We start from the raw sequence: 18,755 nt of genomic DNA on the forward strand, positions 1-18,755 counted from the left end.
TTAAATCAAGTCCTCAGAATACTAAAAAGTGGCGTTTGAAGTAATCAGTCATTTTCTTGACAAAGTGACACTATTTGACAAAGATATTGACAGGGTCATTAGGTATGATGTTTGTAAGCTTTTTTAAACCATATATCTTAATTATGGTGAATGATATGCCTTTAGTATGAATAGATAGAACTTGTCAGTAGGAAAAAACTGGAAAGGCCAGTTTTAGAGAGATGAATCTAATCAATTATTCTATTGTCTTTATGCTGACAAAAGACTAATATCGACAGAAATAACAATCTGATGATGAAATACAAAGCTTCTCAAACCATTTTCAAAAGGTTTTGGCCACTAATTATTGTGATGCTGATAATACAAAAGAATAGAAATTGACACCATGATCAAGCTCCAAGAGCGTCGAAATGGTTGTTTTACGTATTTGGCACGTGACTTTAATTAGATGAGACAGGGGTGAACTCTTCAATATTAAATATATTCAAATGATTAGGAGAGACACTCTACAGATACAAAAGTAGACATGTTGTGCTTCTTTATTTTTCTTGTGTTAATATGCAATAAATATAAAGCAAATAAAGTGGAGAATGAGAAAAAACTCAAAAACCCAAATTTATCTGGTCGCTGGTCGTGGTCGCCGGTCGTGGTCGTCATTTCTGGTCGACTTTCAGAAACTCCCAGTATTGTTAGGGCTGAAAAAGAAAAAAAAAGTTTTTTCTAAAAACAGATTCTATTGAAGAAAAAACACGTGAAAATCAAAAGTGTTGTTAGGACTGAAAAAACAAAAACAAAAGATCTTTCTAAAAACAGATTCTATTGAAAAAAAATATCATCGCAAGAGCTGCGAAGAAGAAAGCTTTGTCATATTCAACATAGCAGCGACGTATTCGGGACATGGTATTGTACGTGGTGAACTAAAGTCTGTCCACATATAATTGGCAGTGGAAACAAAAAAGGCTGCAACTTTTGATACCTTTCGAATCAGATAGCGTTTTTGCGCTCGTTGAAAAGATGATCACGAGTGGAATAATTTCAAATAAAAAAATCTGATTTTATTTTGAAAAACGAAGATGAAAAATGAAGAAGAAAAAAATCAACTTCTTCCCTATTTGAGCGTTAATACTAATTCCAATAATCAAATGTAATCTTAGCTCTCTTCATTGTAAAAAAAATTTCAAAAAAATTTATATTAGTCAAAAGTTATGGACAAAAGTCTGGCCTGATTGGGACCAAAAAACAGCAAAAGCAGCAAAAAGTACCCTTTTTTGAGGTCAATGAGCTGCACAATTAAGTCAATATCTTTTGACTGAATAAATATTTTTGAAAATTTTTTTCACAATGAAGATAAGCTAAGATTAAATTTCCATTATTGTGAAATAAGTATTTATAGCTCAAATAGGGAAGAAGTTGATTTTTTTCTTCTTCATTTTTCATCTTCGTTTTTCAAAATAAAATCAGATTTTTTTATTTGAAATTATTCCACTCGTGATTATCTTTTCAACGAGCACAAAAACGCTATCTGATTCGAAAGGTATCAAAAGTTGCAGCCTTTTTTGTTTCCACTGCCAATTATATGTGGACAGACATTAATTCTTAGTTTCCTACTTAACAAAGATGCTCTTTTTGCGTATTTTTCAGGGCCCGCAGCTCCACTTTGAAAGTGATATGGCCATGATATACTGACAAAGGAATTTTAGCCCTTCTACAATCAGCGCTGAAATATTGGCTGAAATTGGCAATTATGTGTTTTTAACGTTTTTCAGAATTTAAAGGTCGGGTGAGAATTGCAGTATCAGTACTCCACTTTGCTTCATTGGATTTTTTGATTTGAGAGGGGTTAAGTGGCTTCCAGGCTATATTCTCAGCCTTATTGGAACATTTTTAAGCTTTTAGATCCTGAGATCCTAAGGTCCAATGTTAAAACTCTACTTCCAAACTGTACTTCAAAGCACTTAAAAATCACTTGCGGTTTTAAAGGAATTCCCCTTTTGTGCCAAATATTTCGGCACCGATTGAAGATCACCTAAACCAGGTAGATCACCTACCTTAAGGGAACTATTTTTTGTTGCGGGAACTAATTTTTGCGGTTCGCAGTTCAAGATTTAATATTTAATATTTGCGGGAACTTAATTTTGCGGATTTCTCACTTGAAAGAAAATTAGAGCCGTACTGTGAATACACTCTTCTCGAGATGCATGAATTTATTGTTGTCCTCATTTTCAAACAGATTTCATTGCTATGAATTACATATTCACAATGATAATTGTGTTGTTTACACCTCATGAGACATTTTGAATTTCAAGTACTTTTGTTTTAGAGTTAATGTTTGCCTTTTGGGGATTTAAATTGGTTCAAATGTATAATTTCATAGCAATGAAATCTGTTTGAAAACGAGGACAACAATAAATTTATGCATCTCGAGAAGAGTGTATTATTCGACCTTTGTTTTTCGCATTTGAAAAATTTTGCAGGAACTTAATTTTACGGTTTGGGCCTAAATCCGCAAAAACCGCAAAATTTAGATCCCGCAAAAATTAGTTCCCTTAAGGTAAATCAGGTTTGCTCCAACGTTATTAAACAATTTTGGTTTGATTAGTTAATTTGCTTTTTACTTTGAAAAAATGTGGTCGAGTCAAGGGTCGACTGCCTCCCCCCTCCCCAGTACCACGGCGCCAGTTTTTGTACAGGACTATCCCATGATGACGAACGGGAGGATAGCTTGGCGTGGATTTAATTGGGCGAATGACCAAAGCTACATTTTTAGCTGGGATTTAATTTGGTGAATGATCGATTTTTTTAAATTTGGCAGATGTGAAAGATTTAGGCATTGGTAAACTAAAGATATTTTATAAAAAATGTTATCCATAGAAATTCTATCCTAAAAAAAAATTGTTAAACTTGGCTCTGATCATAGTCAAAAATTGATTTTGGTATTTGAACATAAAATTTAGTTTTTAGTTTCAGCAACACTTTAACAAAGAATTGCTTTTGTAAATTACTTTTCAATCATATATTATCCCTTAAGAGTAATTAGTATTTGTAATCACATTATAACGAGTGCAATTCGAATATAATTGCACAAGTGATTTTTTTGTTATTAATTTTCCGAGTCCGAAAGGACGTAAAGGACGAGGAAAATTCGAAACAAAAAAAATCACGAGTGCAATTTTCGAATTGTACGAGTTATCATGTGATTACGAGCTAATCGCACAATGGCTGTCACTACTTTTTCCCAGTAAGGAAAGTAAATTACAGAAATTACACTGAGAGTTTTATATTTTTCTCTTCTCTTTATGTCTCTCTTTTATTGTTGCTTATTGATTTTCTTTCTCACTAAATAAATTTCGAATGCAATTAAAACGTTCGATGCAAAAAAAATGTAAGAAAAAACATTAAAATCAATTTTGTAAACATTGGCGCAGCATTGGAGAGTGTGATTAACGATTAATTGCTCTCTACAGGATGCAATAAACGATTAATTGCTCTCTTTGAGGGCGTGCCAAATAAGAAAAAATAAGCCATCGTGCGATTAAGTATTTAATTGCATAAATGACGTTATGAACTTAAAAAAGACATTAATAATATGTTGGATTACCTCTTTTGCCTCTTCTACAAAAAGTGTTTAGTTTTAATGGGTAATTAACCTTTTTGTTTCGAATTTTTTTCAAACTGTCCGCAATGAATTGATGAACTGTTTTAAATTTTTCGGAAAAATTTTCTAAATCAATGTATCAAAAATTATGACTGTTTTTCTGTGGAAAATTGGGATGAAAAATAGGTTAAAAAGCACTATTTTCAAGATTTTGAGACAAATTAGCTTACTTAAAAATTTTCCGAAATGTTTAGTTCAGTAAAAGATAAACTATCGACGTTAAGTTTTTTCAAAATATTTTTCTTCGCCGAAAATAAGCTCTTCAAAGCTAAAATAATCTTCTTTGCAAAAGTCTTCATCATCTTCTTCATCGAATCTTTTCATTACGATTTTTTAATTTTCAGACTCAATGATAGTTGCCTCCCCCCGGGGGGGGGGGGGGGGTACTTAGGCAAATGGAGGGTACAGTATATGCCACCCTTAAGGGTACCTTATTTGGATTTCCAGGTCAGAAAAATAGGAAAGTTTCAACTTTTTACCCCCTGAAAGATCGAAATTTGGTTAAAATTGGTCAAAATTATCCCACAAAGGGTCGTAAAATTCTCAAAACTTTCCTTTGTTTTCTCCTTTTTAGTCCCGGTAAGGGTCCAAAGTTCGAAAGTCGGGCGGCACACCCCCCCCCCCGTCAGCTCGCAACCCTAGTACCCCCCGGGTAGTTGGCCTAACAGAAAATGTATAGCATGCAAAAGTTTTGTTAGCTACATCAGGCAGAAATTTATATTTTGTACGTGGCAAGTATTAAAAATTCATTATGGTCAGAGCCTTTTAGGTAATTTGGATCCAGTAGAAATAAGTTTTTGTCCTTCGTATAAAAAACCCTGGTCTGGAAGCTTATTGTTTTAAATTTTTGTTAGCTTTTTCCTTTGTTAATATCAAAAGATAAAAATCGATAAAAATCGAATTTCTCAACGCAAGCTCGATTAAGAAACAATGGAAAGAAACAAAAGGCTTCCAGAACGGGTTTTTTTATACGGACTATGATCGAACTTATCGTAATTTCGTTTTCTTTTAACGAGCGTTGCGCTCCTTCGCATGTTTCCGTTGTACTTGCTCTATTGTCTTAAATCTGCCATAGTGCCTTATATTAAACCTTAATTTAAAACTTTTCTATTCGAAAAATAGAGAACCTTGTCTACTCGAAATTACTTTTCTAATCAGGCATCACTGGGGTACTAATTCTGAAATTCTAAAATGGCCTTCTCAACATAATGATAGGGTTTGGTGGAGGTAAACTTATTGATTATTTTCTTTCTTAGATATCCATTCCATAAAAATGTATTTAAAGGTAATTTTGCTGCTGTTCATACTCGCAAGTCCCACCCAGGTTATTTCCTTCAATTTTTTTGAGGAACTCACCAAGGCACTTGAACAACCTGGACGTTTCTATGCAAGGTACTTAAATACATCAGATGCTTATTGCGAATTCAAAGGTTATGCACCAGGAGGAAATAAAGTCATAGTTCAGAAGATCATTGCACCGGTGGCGAAAATGGAACAAGATGTTCTTTCTGGACTTACAGCTAATCTTGGTACATTGGTTGATGCAGTTGATAATGGTGGTATGATTCTACAAGGAATTGAAACTATCCAAAAAGTGTCTAAGTTTGCATCCAAGTTGAGCGGTGCATTGGGAGCCTTTGGGATTGGTTTGGCGGTCCTTGACGCATTCACTTCACCTTCACCTCAAGATATTTTGGACCAAGCCAACAAAGCTATCGAAAAATTAACGGATGAAGTAAACGAGCGATTGGACGAAATGAAAGGATATGTCGACCAAAAGACAATCCATCTGGAGAAGGATTTGATCAGTCGAGAATACAAGTCTTTGTTCAAAATGTGGGGAAACTGTTTGAAGGAAGTTTCAGAAATCGAAGTCAATGAATGCCAGGAGGACGCTGTTAAGGACATCATGGCGGCGCGACCGAAATTCGCTCTCTTTTCAAACCAAGTTCAAGCGAATAAAGAACTCCCTGTTTATGATACTAAAAGGATCGAAACAAGCTTAATAACATTTCGTGACTATGTAATTCTTTGCTTGGGTAGTATCTCTGCTTTAACAGCCACCTATGCAGAGTTACCAGCAATGAAGAAAAAGTTTCACCGATACGCAGAAGATTTGAATAATGAAATTCGTTGGTCAACCATGTACGCCCAAAATGCAGTTTCTATGATTAAAAAGATGCATTATGGTAGGGACTATTGTAATAAAACTCTCAATTGTAAAACCAATGAACAGTGGGAAGGTTGGTGGACCAGCTCAACGCATGTGGAAAACAAGCTCGCATGCACTTGTGTATTCGATGGAGCTGATATAGCAAGTCATAAATGTGGCAAAGATGTTTTTGTGAGAATGGACAGACATTACAACCTTGACAAGTGGGGTTATCAATGGTATGAGACCAATCAAAACTGGGAGATCAAGAAAAATTGGGAGGATGGTGGAAAGTGGATCGCTCTGAAAAGATTACACGGAGATCACGACTATGTAGCAAAATTGAAAGAATCAGTTGATAATTATTGGCAAGGTTCGCTCCTTGATCTTTTACCATCTTGGAAAGCTTTACACGTGATCAAATTATCAAAGAGAGATGAAATGGAATACCAAGATGAGAGGTATGGTGCCCAGAAAGATTGGAAGCGTATGCGTAGTAAAAATTATGAGCGTCGTCGTCGACAAGTCAAAGATGAGATGGCGATCGAAATGGATTCCCAATATGCTGAAGGCGGTGAGAAAAATGTTGATGAATTTTACACTAACGAGTAAAGCGAAAGGATGCTGTACACCAAAGGTCTAATACAGTCTGTTTAGGAAAGTTGACACTATATTTAAATTATATTATATTCAAATAAAATCTATACTACATTTAAAGAATTCTTTAGGTTTAACAGACGATATGGTAGATTCAGAGCTTTTGTCCATTCATTAGGCACCTAATTCCTAAAAGGCTACGTATATTGGTAGGTCTTTCAAAAAAAGGAATCAGTTTTTGATTACCGGACGATTCTGTAGAAAAAAGTCAGTCGGGGAATTGTGTGTCAGGGAATTGTGTGTCGGGGAAAAGTCAGTCAGGGAAATGTCTGTTGGGGAAAAGTCAGTCAGGGAAATGGGCGGTCACCGCCCTTTATGGAATAGATTGAATTTCATATGATTTCATAAGGCCCCCTTCCTAAACGCTTTTTAAGGTAATTTAGTTTATACTTTACTTTGTCATTTACTAACTTTTGTAGAGTCCCTTTAAAATAGAAACTCTGTAACTTGAATATCTCTAAGTCGAACAAGTTTTACGATAAGTTATGTTCGAGTTATAGAAAGTCTGTATTTATCATTTTAATTTTAGCATGTTTTATTTTCTATTATGAATTTGTTTGTTTGGGGTATGGGTGTGTCACAAACTTCTTGTTTTGAGACCTTGATTGGGAAATTTCTAGAATCACATCCTTAAATCTTTCTTCATTTTTAACTGAACAAATGAACAAAAGCCGAATTTTTAGCCTTGTTTTCGTCAAAATTAGCTCTCTAGGATTTACGATTTTGCTCCTCGTCCAGTCTAGTATCACATATTGATTAGGCTTTTTGTTCAGATAGCTTTATAAAATTGTTGATTTCTGCGGCAAGGTCGGATTTTGAAATCTTCCCAAAAAGTTATTATCTAATTTTCGCCCTTATATTATTAGATTTACTTTTTACTGTAGCTATGTAACAATTTGTTAGAATAAAGTAACTTTGCATGGAAAATCTGAGGAATTCTCCTAAGTTCTAACTGACCCCAGTCTAAAGAATGTTTGTGCACAAATGACATAAACAAAGAATATCCACATATAGTCTAACAATCTTTGATTTTGATTCAAGAGTGTACTCTATAAGAAAATTCATGATAAAATAGGCCAAAAAAAAATATGCAAAGAACATCACCATCATGGAATTTGGCATCTGACACTGAATCTAAGAGTGTCATTTTAAAGCATTTTCACCCGTATATTGCCAATTATCACCCCGAGTAATGAGTAAAATTTTAAATTAAGTTGGGTTTTGATCTTGACGACCTAAGAATGACGTAAGAATATTTTAGGATGACTTCCCCTCAAGAAAGTTCAGAGTATCCGTGATGCAATAATTAACACCATTACGTACCAACGGGGATAAGCCGTCCGAATTTTGGTCTTTACTCCTAAATGTACTGAAAAGATTTGTTTTGTCAGAATTAAAAGAAGTATAAAAAATTATTTCGAATAAAGGTTCATCAAAATCAAGCTTGATTGAGTTAAGGATTTCTTCCTTCTTACTTATGAAAATAAACAACAAGCTTAACCTCTCTGAAGGAAAAAGGACCACAGAAAGTGTCTCAAACATCAGTTATTCAAATATTCGATGATAAAACGAAGTTTGATCAGCCTCAAACAAGGAACTTACATGAGAAAAATCAATGAACAATCTTTTTTTGTGGTAGATTTTTAGAATTTCCCTGGTTAATTTAAGATTCTTAAGATTTGAGAGCTCTTTCTTTATATGAAGTAGATTGAAGTGCAAAAGAAAAACAATTCATAACGGTCAAAATATGACTCAGGTTCAGTAATACGTTTAAGAATAAAGTAATTTGCGTCAAAAAATCAAAATCGGTACAACCATCACTAAAGATAAAGATGAGGCTGAGTTTTGATACGAGATTGTTTTCATTATAATAATTTTCAATAGTTTAGTGGTAAATCTGCAAAAAAATAGACTTGGGGTTGAAAAAAAAGAAATATAAAAAATGGAGTTAGGATTGGAAACTAGATGTAATTTTTTGTTTATATGACACTATATTGTGAATAAACGTTTTGGAAAATCACTAAACAACCCATCATATGAAAGTATTTAAATATTTCTCAATCGAGTTCTAAATACAGCTTTAAAACATTCCAAAGACTGTTTAAACAAATAACAGTCATGTTGTAACCAAAACAAACTTGTGCTGATTGCCCCTCAAGCGCCTATCTCGTAACACTAAGCAGCTTTGATTATTTTATAAAACCAACTTGAGGTTGATAAAAGGAGACGACTTCATCAAATTATTGATATAATATAATACCTTTTTACAGTGATTAGACTTGTTTCCAATCTTTAGTTATGTTCTAACTAATGTCAGTGTTATTGGTAATTTCCAATAAAGATCCATGCAAATCAACCAAATTAACAGCTTTGGATGTTTCTAAAGCACTCCCTTTTTACAGACCCGGTAGGATTTTTCAGCCAGTGGTAGTCTAGCAAGCTAGACGACTAATTCATACATAGTAGAAAGAAAGCAAAAAGTAATAAAGGGAACAATTTTAGTCGTCTAGAAACCTTTGTGCACTAACTCCAAACAAAAGAAAAGTGTCAATATTTGCATTTATAATCTTTTTCCCGCTCAAAATAATTCTTGAGAAAAACATGTATGTGGATTTGTGTATTGAAAGTTTTTCATTTGAGTTGATTTTGTTTTGAGAGTTTGTTATTGCTTGATAAATTATTTTCTCGCTACGCAAGTTTCTGCGTAGCTAACCCCTGTATCTATAAGGCTGGAACACCGGATTCTTCCAGTCGTTTATACAAACTAAATCCCGTTGTTATTATTATTATTATTAGTATTGGTATTATTAGTATTACACGCATTATAAACGACTCCAGTCTAAGCCAGTGGGGATAAAAATAACAGACTGAAACTCGATGGGGATTAATATTCTCATATTTTTTATGGCTAGGGATTTAAAATCCATTGTTTTCAAGTCAGAAAATTCAATGGGGATGGAAAAATTAGCATAATATTTTGCAGTGAGGATAGGTCTATTTGATTATTTTCAGCGGGGACAAAAATTGAAGTATAATTTTCCACTGGGGACGATATTTAGGCCAATTTTTCTAGTGGGAAGGGTTCCCAGTGGGTCCGTGAGAAGAGGGTGTTTGGTATAAAGCTATCGCATAGCCTAAAAACACAAAAGGTTACTGAGGAAAAACACACGTTTTAAAGAATAACCAAAAGCCTTAGGATGTTTTTAACTTTTTGAGTTTTAAGCCTAAAAGTGTTCTTAACATTTTCTTATTTTCACCATTTTCATAAATTGGCCATTTTAGAGTCTGAAAAGCCTTAAAATATTCTTAACTTGTTCTTAACATTTTGGTCATCGAATGCCAGATTTTGTGTGTTTATGACCCTTACTTCAAATTTCGAAAAAATGAACCTGGCCAGCAGCACATCCCCTAGTCTGGACCCATACAAATTTTTACTCCATTTCACAAAGCTCACATGAGATAAAAATTAGTATGGTAGAATTGGAGATTTTGAATTTGCCACCAGAAAAAAACCGTTTGAAAACTGGCCAATCAGAATTTTGTTGCATAAATTTTTCGGGACAACAATAGACATAATCGGCCAATCAGAGGCTTTTCTACAAAAAATTGTAGAAATTTTTGTCCAAAACTACCCGTCTACTATCGAGTTCAGAAAAAATCGTGAGTAGACGGGGCCCCATCTACACGTCCCCGTACCCTATTTTGCTTTAGTGATCTGAAGATCCTTTAGAAAGGTTGAAGTTTTTTGAAAGTATCATTATTGAAAAATAACGAAAAGTTTTAATTTACTTTAATGCGTAATATGCCTAAAGTTATAAAATGAGAAATAAATACTTATTTTCCGAAAGTCGTCATTGAGTCTCTGAAGTCGGGAGACTTGAAAAGACTAAAGAGCCGACGGGGCTGTTTCACTAAAAAATCTTAGTAATGCAATTATACCAATTGATATGGTAATTGGCATCATAGGGTACAAATGCCTAACAAAGCCCCTCATTGTGGTATCTAAGCTGATACATTCTCACAAAGCATCTAATGTGATTTGGACGATTAACTATCGATTTCTCTCATAATATCAACCTCTAGAGGTTTTCATAATATGTTGATCATTTCTGATAATCATGACTTGCATACCAAATATATTTTCCTCATAAGAACAAATCTTATAATGCCCCTTACTTACTACATCCTACCCAGCTGGCACACAACGTTGTTTCAACGTTCACCTAAACGTAATATGGACGTTGTGAACGTTAGATAAACGTCGAAAAAACGTTGTATGCCAGCTGGGTATGTAGTGGCGTTTGCGAAATTCTTCCCTTACTTTAGCAAACTTCGACCAAAAGATTTCACCTGTGAAATCCCTGAAAATTTCATTATCCATGGTTTCAGCCCACTTTTCAGGTGCCCCCATTGAGCATGGTGTCCCCAGCAATTTAGGTCCCATTGAGAAATTGCTTTCAGTTAGGTACCCCCATTCAGCCAAAAACATTTTTTTTTAATTGACACTTTTTGTTCTTTTGTCATTCCTAAAATCTTAATGATAGTGTGGAAAGCGCTCACGCATGAACGTCTGCTAATAAGCTTTGTTGTTATGCTATAAAGATGGTGGCTGTAAATCAAAACAACCACATTAGAAAAATATAGCAAAAGATGGTGTGATGGGAAACGAAAGAGAAATTGGATGGGGAACTAGGTGCTGGGGTAAAAAAATTCAATAATTTGAAATATTTTGAAATATTCGATTTGGAAAACATAACCAGCCCCCAGAGCCTCCATCAAGACAGCTAGGTACCCTTAATGAATAGGTAACCCCAAAGAATTGCAAGGCATTAGCCCCCTCTACTAACCTGGCCTAGGTGCCCTTCAGATTTCTGGGGGGGGGGGCTGACATCATGATTATCATCACCAAATCCAAATCTTCAGGCTCTTCAATTTAACTGAACTGACCCGCTGACCTTAAGCTTTTGTAAAGCACCAATTCAATGCCATGATCTTTTTTTAAGAACATCTAAAACGTTCGAATGTTCTGGATTTTTTAACAGTTCCAAGCCTAATGTCTTAAAATGTTCACAAACACTAAAGGTTCCTACTCTTCAACCAAAGAACCTACCCTTCCTTGCCAGTACCTTGTATATTTTACTTTAAACAAGACAAGACACTAGTTTATTTTCCAACGTTCAAATGAAATAGAGTAAGTGAAAAAGGGAAGTGTAAGAGGTTGAAATTCAAACTGGATGTGCACAGGTATTCTCTATGTGGGTGTCCAAATGAATTATAACCCCGAATGGCTAGAAGTGAAGTCAAGCCCCTAGATCCCACCAAAGTAGCACGGCCTTGAGCGGCCCGTGTGGTTATTATACAAATTACGGGCTGAAAGTAAAATTCTCCGCTAGATTTCAAAAAATATTCCACTCGAAACATAGAAATCGCTAAATCCAATCCGTCGTCAGAAATACTGTGTAATCTAAAGGCCGGTCTCCACTTTCGCGCGAAATGGGCGACAGTTTTTTTCTCAACCTTATTTGCCTAAAGAAAAGATTACGTCATAAAAAAGTTTCGCACGAACAAAAAAAAAGTTAAAGGATGTTCTACTTTTTTCAACCGTTACGTCAATTTTGACCAATGGAATTGCTTCATTTTTCAACCGACCAATGACCTTACAATAACGTCAAAAAGTTTTCGCTCATGTCGCGCGAAAGTGGAGACCGGCCTTAAGGGTTTTGACCATAGTCGGAAAATTGATTTTAGTATTTGAACATAAAAGTTCGAAAGTTATGTTTTAGGTTTTTTAACACTTTTAACAAAGAATTGCCTTTATAAATTGCTTTTTAATCAAATCCCTTAAGAGTAATTAAGAATTTAATTGCAAAAATGACTTTAAAAAAACGTTAATAATATGTTGCATCACCTTCTTTTACAAAAAGTGCTAAGTTTTAATGGTTAATTAGCCTTTTTGTTTCGAATTTTTTTCAAACTGAATTTCAAATTGAACTGTTTTAAATTTTTCGGAAATTTTTTCTAAATTAAAGCATCAAAAGTTATGGTTGTTTTTCTATGAAAAATTGGGATGGAAAATTGGTCAAAAAGCACTATTTTTAAGATTTTGAAGCAAATAAGCTTTTATAAAAATTTTCCGAAAAATTTATTTTAGTTTCGTAAAAGATACACCATCTACCGCAAAAAAATTTTCAAATAATTTCTTCTTCGACCAAACTAAGCTCTTCAAAGTTAAAATATCTCATTTGCAAAAGTCTTCATTTTCTTCTTCATCAAATTTTTTCATTGCGATTCTTAAATTTTCTCTCAAGGATAATTGGCCTAACATAAAATGTATAACATGCCACAGTTTTGTGGGCAACATCAAGCAGAACTTTATATTTTGTAAGTGGTAAATATTAAAAACTCAGTATGGTCAGAGCCCTTAAGGCTTTTTCTTGCCTGTGAAAGGATAAAGATTCGCTTCTAGCCCTTCGGGCTTATACTTCATTAGGATGTCCCTGATGAATTATGGAACTCATCCACGCATGAATTACAATCAATTGTAAGATGAAGGCTACACAGATGTAGAAAGCAAGGTTTATAAGAAACCCAAAGCTTGCAAAAAGCGAGGAAGAGTGCTCATAAAAACTAGCAACAAAATGTAGCCTGCACGTCCAAGTCAGCGCCAAAGATAGAAAAGCAAAGGCGATTAAATGATACAAAAGAGATATTTGATGAATTGTGTGTATATAAAAAGATACATTAACACTTTTGAATTACACGTCTTTAAGTATGATTAAGTATTGCTTTTGATACCAATCCAATTTGAATGCGGTATCTTTGTATACCTGACTTTTCAGTTAGTACCTCTGTCTCCGTTCGCTTTTAATTTCTCTCACGCATCTATCAGTGAATTTATTTATCGTTAGCGGTTTTTGTTTGTCGCTCACCTTTAGACGTGTATTCGTCTACTCATTTAAATCATATCCACCATTTGTATTTTTGGTTCTAATCTTATTATTGCGCCATTTTTACCGGCGGAGAGAAATTTTAAATCTTTACTCAATTCAAAATAGCAAAATTCTGTCAATATTTTACATGAAAATCTAGGAATTCTAGATAGTTTACTATTTTTCCTTTGACCTTTCACCTGAAATGAAAAGGAAAGGGAAACATGGAAAGGGAATTGAGGCACTAAATACTTAGATTTCTCGGATGTTGCTCCTTGCTCGCGCGCCAAGTGTTTCCGTTAGGAGATCTTATAAATATCACAAAGACGACACTGGGAAACCCAAAAATATATTTTTTAAGATTGGAAGATCATTTAGAGTCATTTCGGAAATTAAGTCTAATAAAAACCACCAATTCATTCGGTCGAGTTTTATTTCTTCCGATTTTCAAAATTCGGACTGGGACTAGCCTATTTTCCAAACCCTTAATTCAAATATCTCCGATGGGAAAAATTGGTTTATTAAATCTCACTGGTGAATTTCAAGACTGCTTAAACTCGGCGAAATTCGATTGATCTTTTCCCTTTGGAACAAAGAGCGGGAAAATGTGAATTGGCGATTAAAAGATAAGCTAGATCACTTTTACGATCGCGGTATTTCAGATTCAAAAATCGACAAGCTTCGTGAGGGTTCTATACAATTTTGAGTCATTTCTTAAGAACATTAATAAAGTATTACTTAGAATAACGAATACGTATAATAGTAATCTAGATTTTAATCATAGTTAAGATTAGAAGGTTAAATTATAAATTAGAAGGTTCTAAAAGGGCTTACCGAGATGCTATCGAACATTTAACGACCTTAAGACATCCATTTGAAAAATGTTGAACAACTTTATCAGAGCGAGCGGTACTTTTCAAGATTCTATCATCTGTAATTCAAAGTTTTGGAATGAAATGGATCTTGAATATAGTTTAGATACTTGGAGTTTATTAACCGAGTTGAATAAATTGTCAAGTGTTAAATGTCCTGCCATGAAATTCGCTTTTTTACAAACCCGCCGCAGAATTATCAATTTGGCACTTTACCTAGACCTAGGTAAAGTCGTAACTATGTTTTCTTATCAAAATTAGTGTGAAAGCATGGTGAGGTTTTTTTAGAATAACGTATAATGTAATGGTTGAATGAAATACACTCTTCTCGAGATGCATAAATTTATTGTTGTCCTCGTTTTCAAACAGATTTCATTGCTATGAAATTACATATTCACAATGATAATATTGTTGTTTAAACCTCACGAGACATTTTGAATTTCAAGTACTTTTGTTTTAGAGTTAATGTTAGCCTTTTGGGAATTTAAATTGATTTAAATGTATAATTTCATAGCAATGAAATCTGTTTGAAAACGAGGACAACAATAAATTTATAATTTCATAGCAATGAAATCTGTTTGAAAACGAGGACAATAATAAATTTATGCATCTCGAGAAGAGTGTATTTGTGAACCAATTTTTTTTTAAATCTTCATAAAATATCCCACTAGCAATTATCTTTTCAACGAGCGCAAATTCGCAATCTAATCGTGTAATTGACTGAATGTACGTAGATGCGCTCCATATAAATTATAACCTTAATTTTGGGAGTATTGGGGCCTAGTATTCATGAGTTGACTTCTCCTTTTGTCCCTTGATTACAAATTCAAACGCGTCGAAAAAGTTGTTTTAGAAATCTTCTCATTAATCTTGAAAATATTGAAAATCGAAAAGAAAAAGATTGTTTCAAATCGATCTTTTCGTACTCGCAGCTTTATTTTCAGCACAAACGCTATAAAACCTCGATTTCAATTAGTCTTATAACGGTGTTGTCACTTTATTGATCAATTGACCATAATCAACTAAATAAAACTAAAGTTTTTCAAAATGAGATTTCGAAAATTTCCGTTTGATCTTTAGATTTCTTCTCAGACAAATTAGCCTTTTTTCAATACCGCAACAAAATCGTCATTTTTTCGATTTTTTTTCATAAGGCAATCAAACAGTCATAAAAGAATGATCGATTTTTTATTACGTCCCACGGGAACCCTTTTATTATGACATTCAAAAATCATAACAATTACTCTATTAGTCAGAATGGTCAATTTTTATTGTCGCTTAAATTGTTTAGGGGTATCAACTGTAGACAGACTCATCAAAAAATTCTCACGCATTTAAAATAGTAGGGGGTAATGAACAATAGGTCAAAAAAGGGGGACCGAATTTTTTTGTATCTGTATCTGTAATTCCATTGAAGATTGTACGGATCAAGATATTTGATCTTTATTTTGGAAAGTACCGCGTTTTTCACAACACACTGAAAGGACAGTTTAATTAGTCATATGTGATAATGGCTTATTTTAAAAAGAGGGAGATTTTAAATATTTTTTCACATTATTTATAATGTACTTAAGCTTATGTAGGGTTGATTTGTTTTGTATAAGTTCCGATATGTGTAAAAGAAAAAAAAAACTTGTAAATTTGTTTTAGAAAATCTAAAAACCCCCTTGAAAGAAAGTGGTTAAAAGGTTGCTAAACCATTTATATTAAGGAGCTTTTGCCATCGAGGTTTACTTTTATCGTCAACTCATCTCGTGAAAAATCAACGATTGTGTGTAAATTAGAAGGGGGAAAGAATTCTCTTAGTGAAAAGGATTAAGAAATTTAAGCTTCAATGAAAAGTGTATTAGTGTATCATAAGATAGCTTTGTCTTGTCAATTGTATTTTAATTTGTGGTCATCATTTATAAACTTAATACTATTTACCGAATTGATATTTAAATGGGTGAAGAATGATCGGTCAGAAATCAGTTATTTGTCGACCAGCAGTAAACCAAGTCAAAGAAGGGAAGAAAAAGACATTCCAAGGTCAGTTGGCTTAATCATATTAAGCGTTGGAAAGATATTGTGTTTGACGGTGACAAGATTGAAGTAAAAACATAATACCTGTGTGATAAGTCACCCTAGCCGTTAGGTGAACTCACACAAACTTATAAATCGTAGAAATATATTCAGAAGAATGAAGATAGCTTATTCGTCAACTGAAATGCTTGGCACAATTAACCGTCGAAAGATGCTTGGTGATTTGACGTCATCTTGGAAAAACAAACCAACCTCACCTCCATTACCTGCATTCAAATCTTCTTGTTGGTGTCACAATGAGCGACCAAGTGAGCACTGCATACCTAGCCCAACACATACGAAAGAAGATATACATCGCACCAGAAGCCCAATATATCATCATCGCGTACCAAGTCCCGACACACGGAGACATAATCAGAGTCCATTACACAGTCAACGAATGCTTCATACACAGAGTGAAGAGCCTAAACAAAAACCAGATTTAAACAGTCAAAAAGAAGAATACCGCCATTCTTATTCAATTCAACGCCATCTTTCAAGTTCACATGCAAGCGATTTTTCCCGAAGATCACCAAAGTCTGAAACTCACGAAATCCCAAGCCCTACCCATACACAAGAGGAGATTCATCGAAAAAGTGCTGCGAGTCCATCACTATATCGTAGATCAATCGTCACTCCCGGTGCAACCAAAGAAGACTCGAAAAACAAACGAGAACTGAAACAGCGATACCAACGCTCACGCTCGCGTTCACCAGTAACGAAAATGTCTGACAGATGTACAGTATCACCACGGCAACGCTTTACCCCATCACCACCTCAAACCGCCAAAACAGCCCATGATGAAAGAGCTGAGATTACAAACATACATCGGAGACAAGCAACACCCATAAGTCGCTACAACTGCTACGAACGACCTTTATCACCAACCCGCCCTACTATAGTACACCCACAATTCAATCGTAAACACGACTTAACTCCGCCCTTACAATCACCCATACCACCCTTACCAGCCCTACCTCATCGGGTATTTGAACATAGCTGTAAAGATTGTTGCTGTATTGAACCTTCCCAACCCACCTACTTTCGTTACCCACCGCCTCCACCGCCCACACTTCCTCCAGCAATGCAAATCAAACATTCGTATTATCCAAATTTCTACCCAAGACCTTTCTATTATGGTAAGAATATTACTATTTCAAAAGCCTCCGAATAGGGACAAGCTGGAGTTTTTACAAGCTCTTATTTGATTTGGTTGGTCGTTGGGATGTAATAAAAGAGTCTTATTACTTTTTCTAAAGAACGCGTCATCTCTATCACTTTAAATGACCAATTAGTGAAGTATCTTGTAAAAACTCCAAGGCATCTCTCCGAATAAGGTTGAATATCCTACTTAATAGAAAAGAATCCAACTTTCATACCTCTGTCTTCTCGTTGTCATATAATCTTCATATCGCGAAACTGGAAAACGAAAAAAAACGTTGGTCATAACGAGTACATAGCCAATTCTCAACCAATAAAGCTGTTTCCTTAACAAAAAATATATCGCTGCGATTCCAGTGAGTAACATGCGACAGTGAACTTCTCTCAGGTGTCTTCAAAAAGCGGTTATTAGGCACCTAAAAATCTGAGAGTATAATGTGAGGCTCTTCAAAATTTGATTATTTGAAATTCAAACTTTTCTCTTCTATTTATATACAGATTTTCACTTCGACTATGATCGTGATGGTTTGAAGAGATTCCGTACAAGTTTCAATACAACACAACTTACGGAACTGGAACGTGAATTCCAATCCAATAAATATTTGACAAGACGCCGACGTGTCGAACTTGCTGTCGGTTTGAACCTGAGTGAAAAACAAGTCAAAGTATGGTTTCAAAATCGTAGAATGAAACATAAAAAACAAGTGCGTTTGGATAGCAGTGATGATGATGAAGATGAAGTGGCCGATAGACGGAATGAAATCAAAAGTCCTTCCGGACACCATGTAATCTAAAAGAATATCAAGATTTGTTTATCATGAACATGAGTACCTTAAGGGAAGAAACTTTGGCGGGAATCTAACTTGGCAGCGGCCGAAAAAGTGTTTCAGAGGGAATTTAATTTGGCGGATCGCTTGAAAAATTAAATTTTGCCGGAACTTGATTTGGCGAATTTTGACCAAATCCGCCAAAATTTCTTCCCTTAAGGTACTCATGTTCATGATAAACAAATCTTTCGAGAAATTTTAAAAGGGATGGGACTAAGACTTTAGCGAAAAAAAATTATACCAACAATACCATTAAATATACATCAAGGTAGAGCAAAATAATTTTCAAATTACTAGAAAAATAGTCGACTTCCGCTAATTCGAACTTCTGTATTTCGATTTATAATTCGAATTAAACTTCCGCCCTCAACCAAAGTAAAAATTTACTAAAAACTATCTATAATTCGAAGAAATAAGGTTTCCCAGGCTCGAATGAGACAG

At 34.5% G+C, this 18,755-nt stretch overlaps 2 protein-coding genes and 1 long non-coding RNA gene across 4 annotated transcripts in view; 2 read left to right on the forward strand and 1 right to left on the reverse strand.

Moving 5' to 3' along the window:
* Nucleotides 1–18,755, reverse strand: part of LOC136820397 (uncharacterized) — a 44,587-nt gene that overhangs the window by 6,363 nt on the left and 19,469 nt on the right. For both annotated transcript variants that reach the window (XR_010848572.1, XR_010848571.1), the window contains exons 4-5: nucleotides 18,056–18,131; nucleotides 17,706–17,745 (exon numbers count right to left, since the gene is read on the reverse strand). This is a non-coding gene — a long non-coding RNA (uncharacterized lncRNA). The remainder of the gene's footprint in view (nucleotides 1–17,705; nucleotides 17,746–18,055; nucleotides 18,132–18,755) is intronic.
* On the forward strand, nucleotides 4,914–7,330 carry LOC136820405 (uncharacterized). The gene has a single exon (XM_067076588.1). The coding sequence runs from the start codon at nucleotides 4,929–4,931 to the stop codon at nucleotides 6,417–6,419; it is 1,491 nt and encodes a 496-aa protein (XP_066932689.1). The 5' UTR covers nucleotides 4,914–4,928; the 3' UTR covers nucleotides 6,420–7,330.
* Nucleotides 16,039–18,623, forward strand: LOC136820395 (uncharacterized). The gene is made up of 2 exons (XM_067076580.1): nucleotides 16,039–17,465; nucleotides 17,986–18,623. The coding sequence occupies exons 1-2, from the start codon at nucleotides 16,445–16,447 to the stop codon at nucleotides 18,279–18,281; spliced, it is 1,317 nt and encodes a 438-aa protein (XP_066932681.1). The 5' UTR covers nucleotides 16,039–16,444; the 3' UTR covers nucleotides 18,282–18,623.

This window comes from Clytia hemisphaerica, unplaced genomic scaffold (genome assembly GCF_902728285.1).
Source record: "Clytia hemisphaerica strain Z4C2 unplaced genomic scaffold, Clytia hemisphaerica genome assembly, whole genome shotgun sequence".
Classification (NCBI taxonomy): Eukaryota; Metazoa; Cnidaria; class Hydrozoa; order Leptothecata; family Clytiidae; genus Clytia; species Clytia hemisphaerica.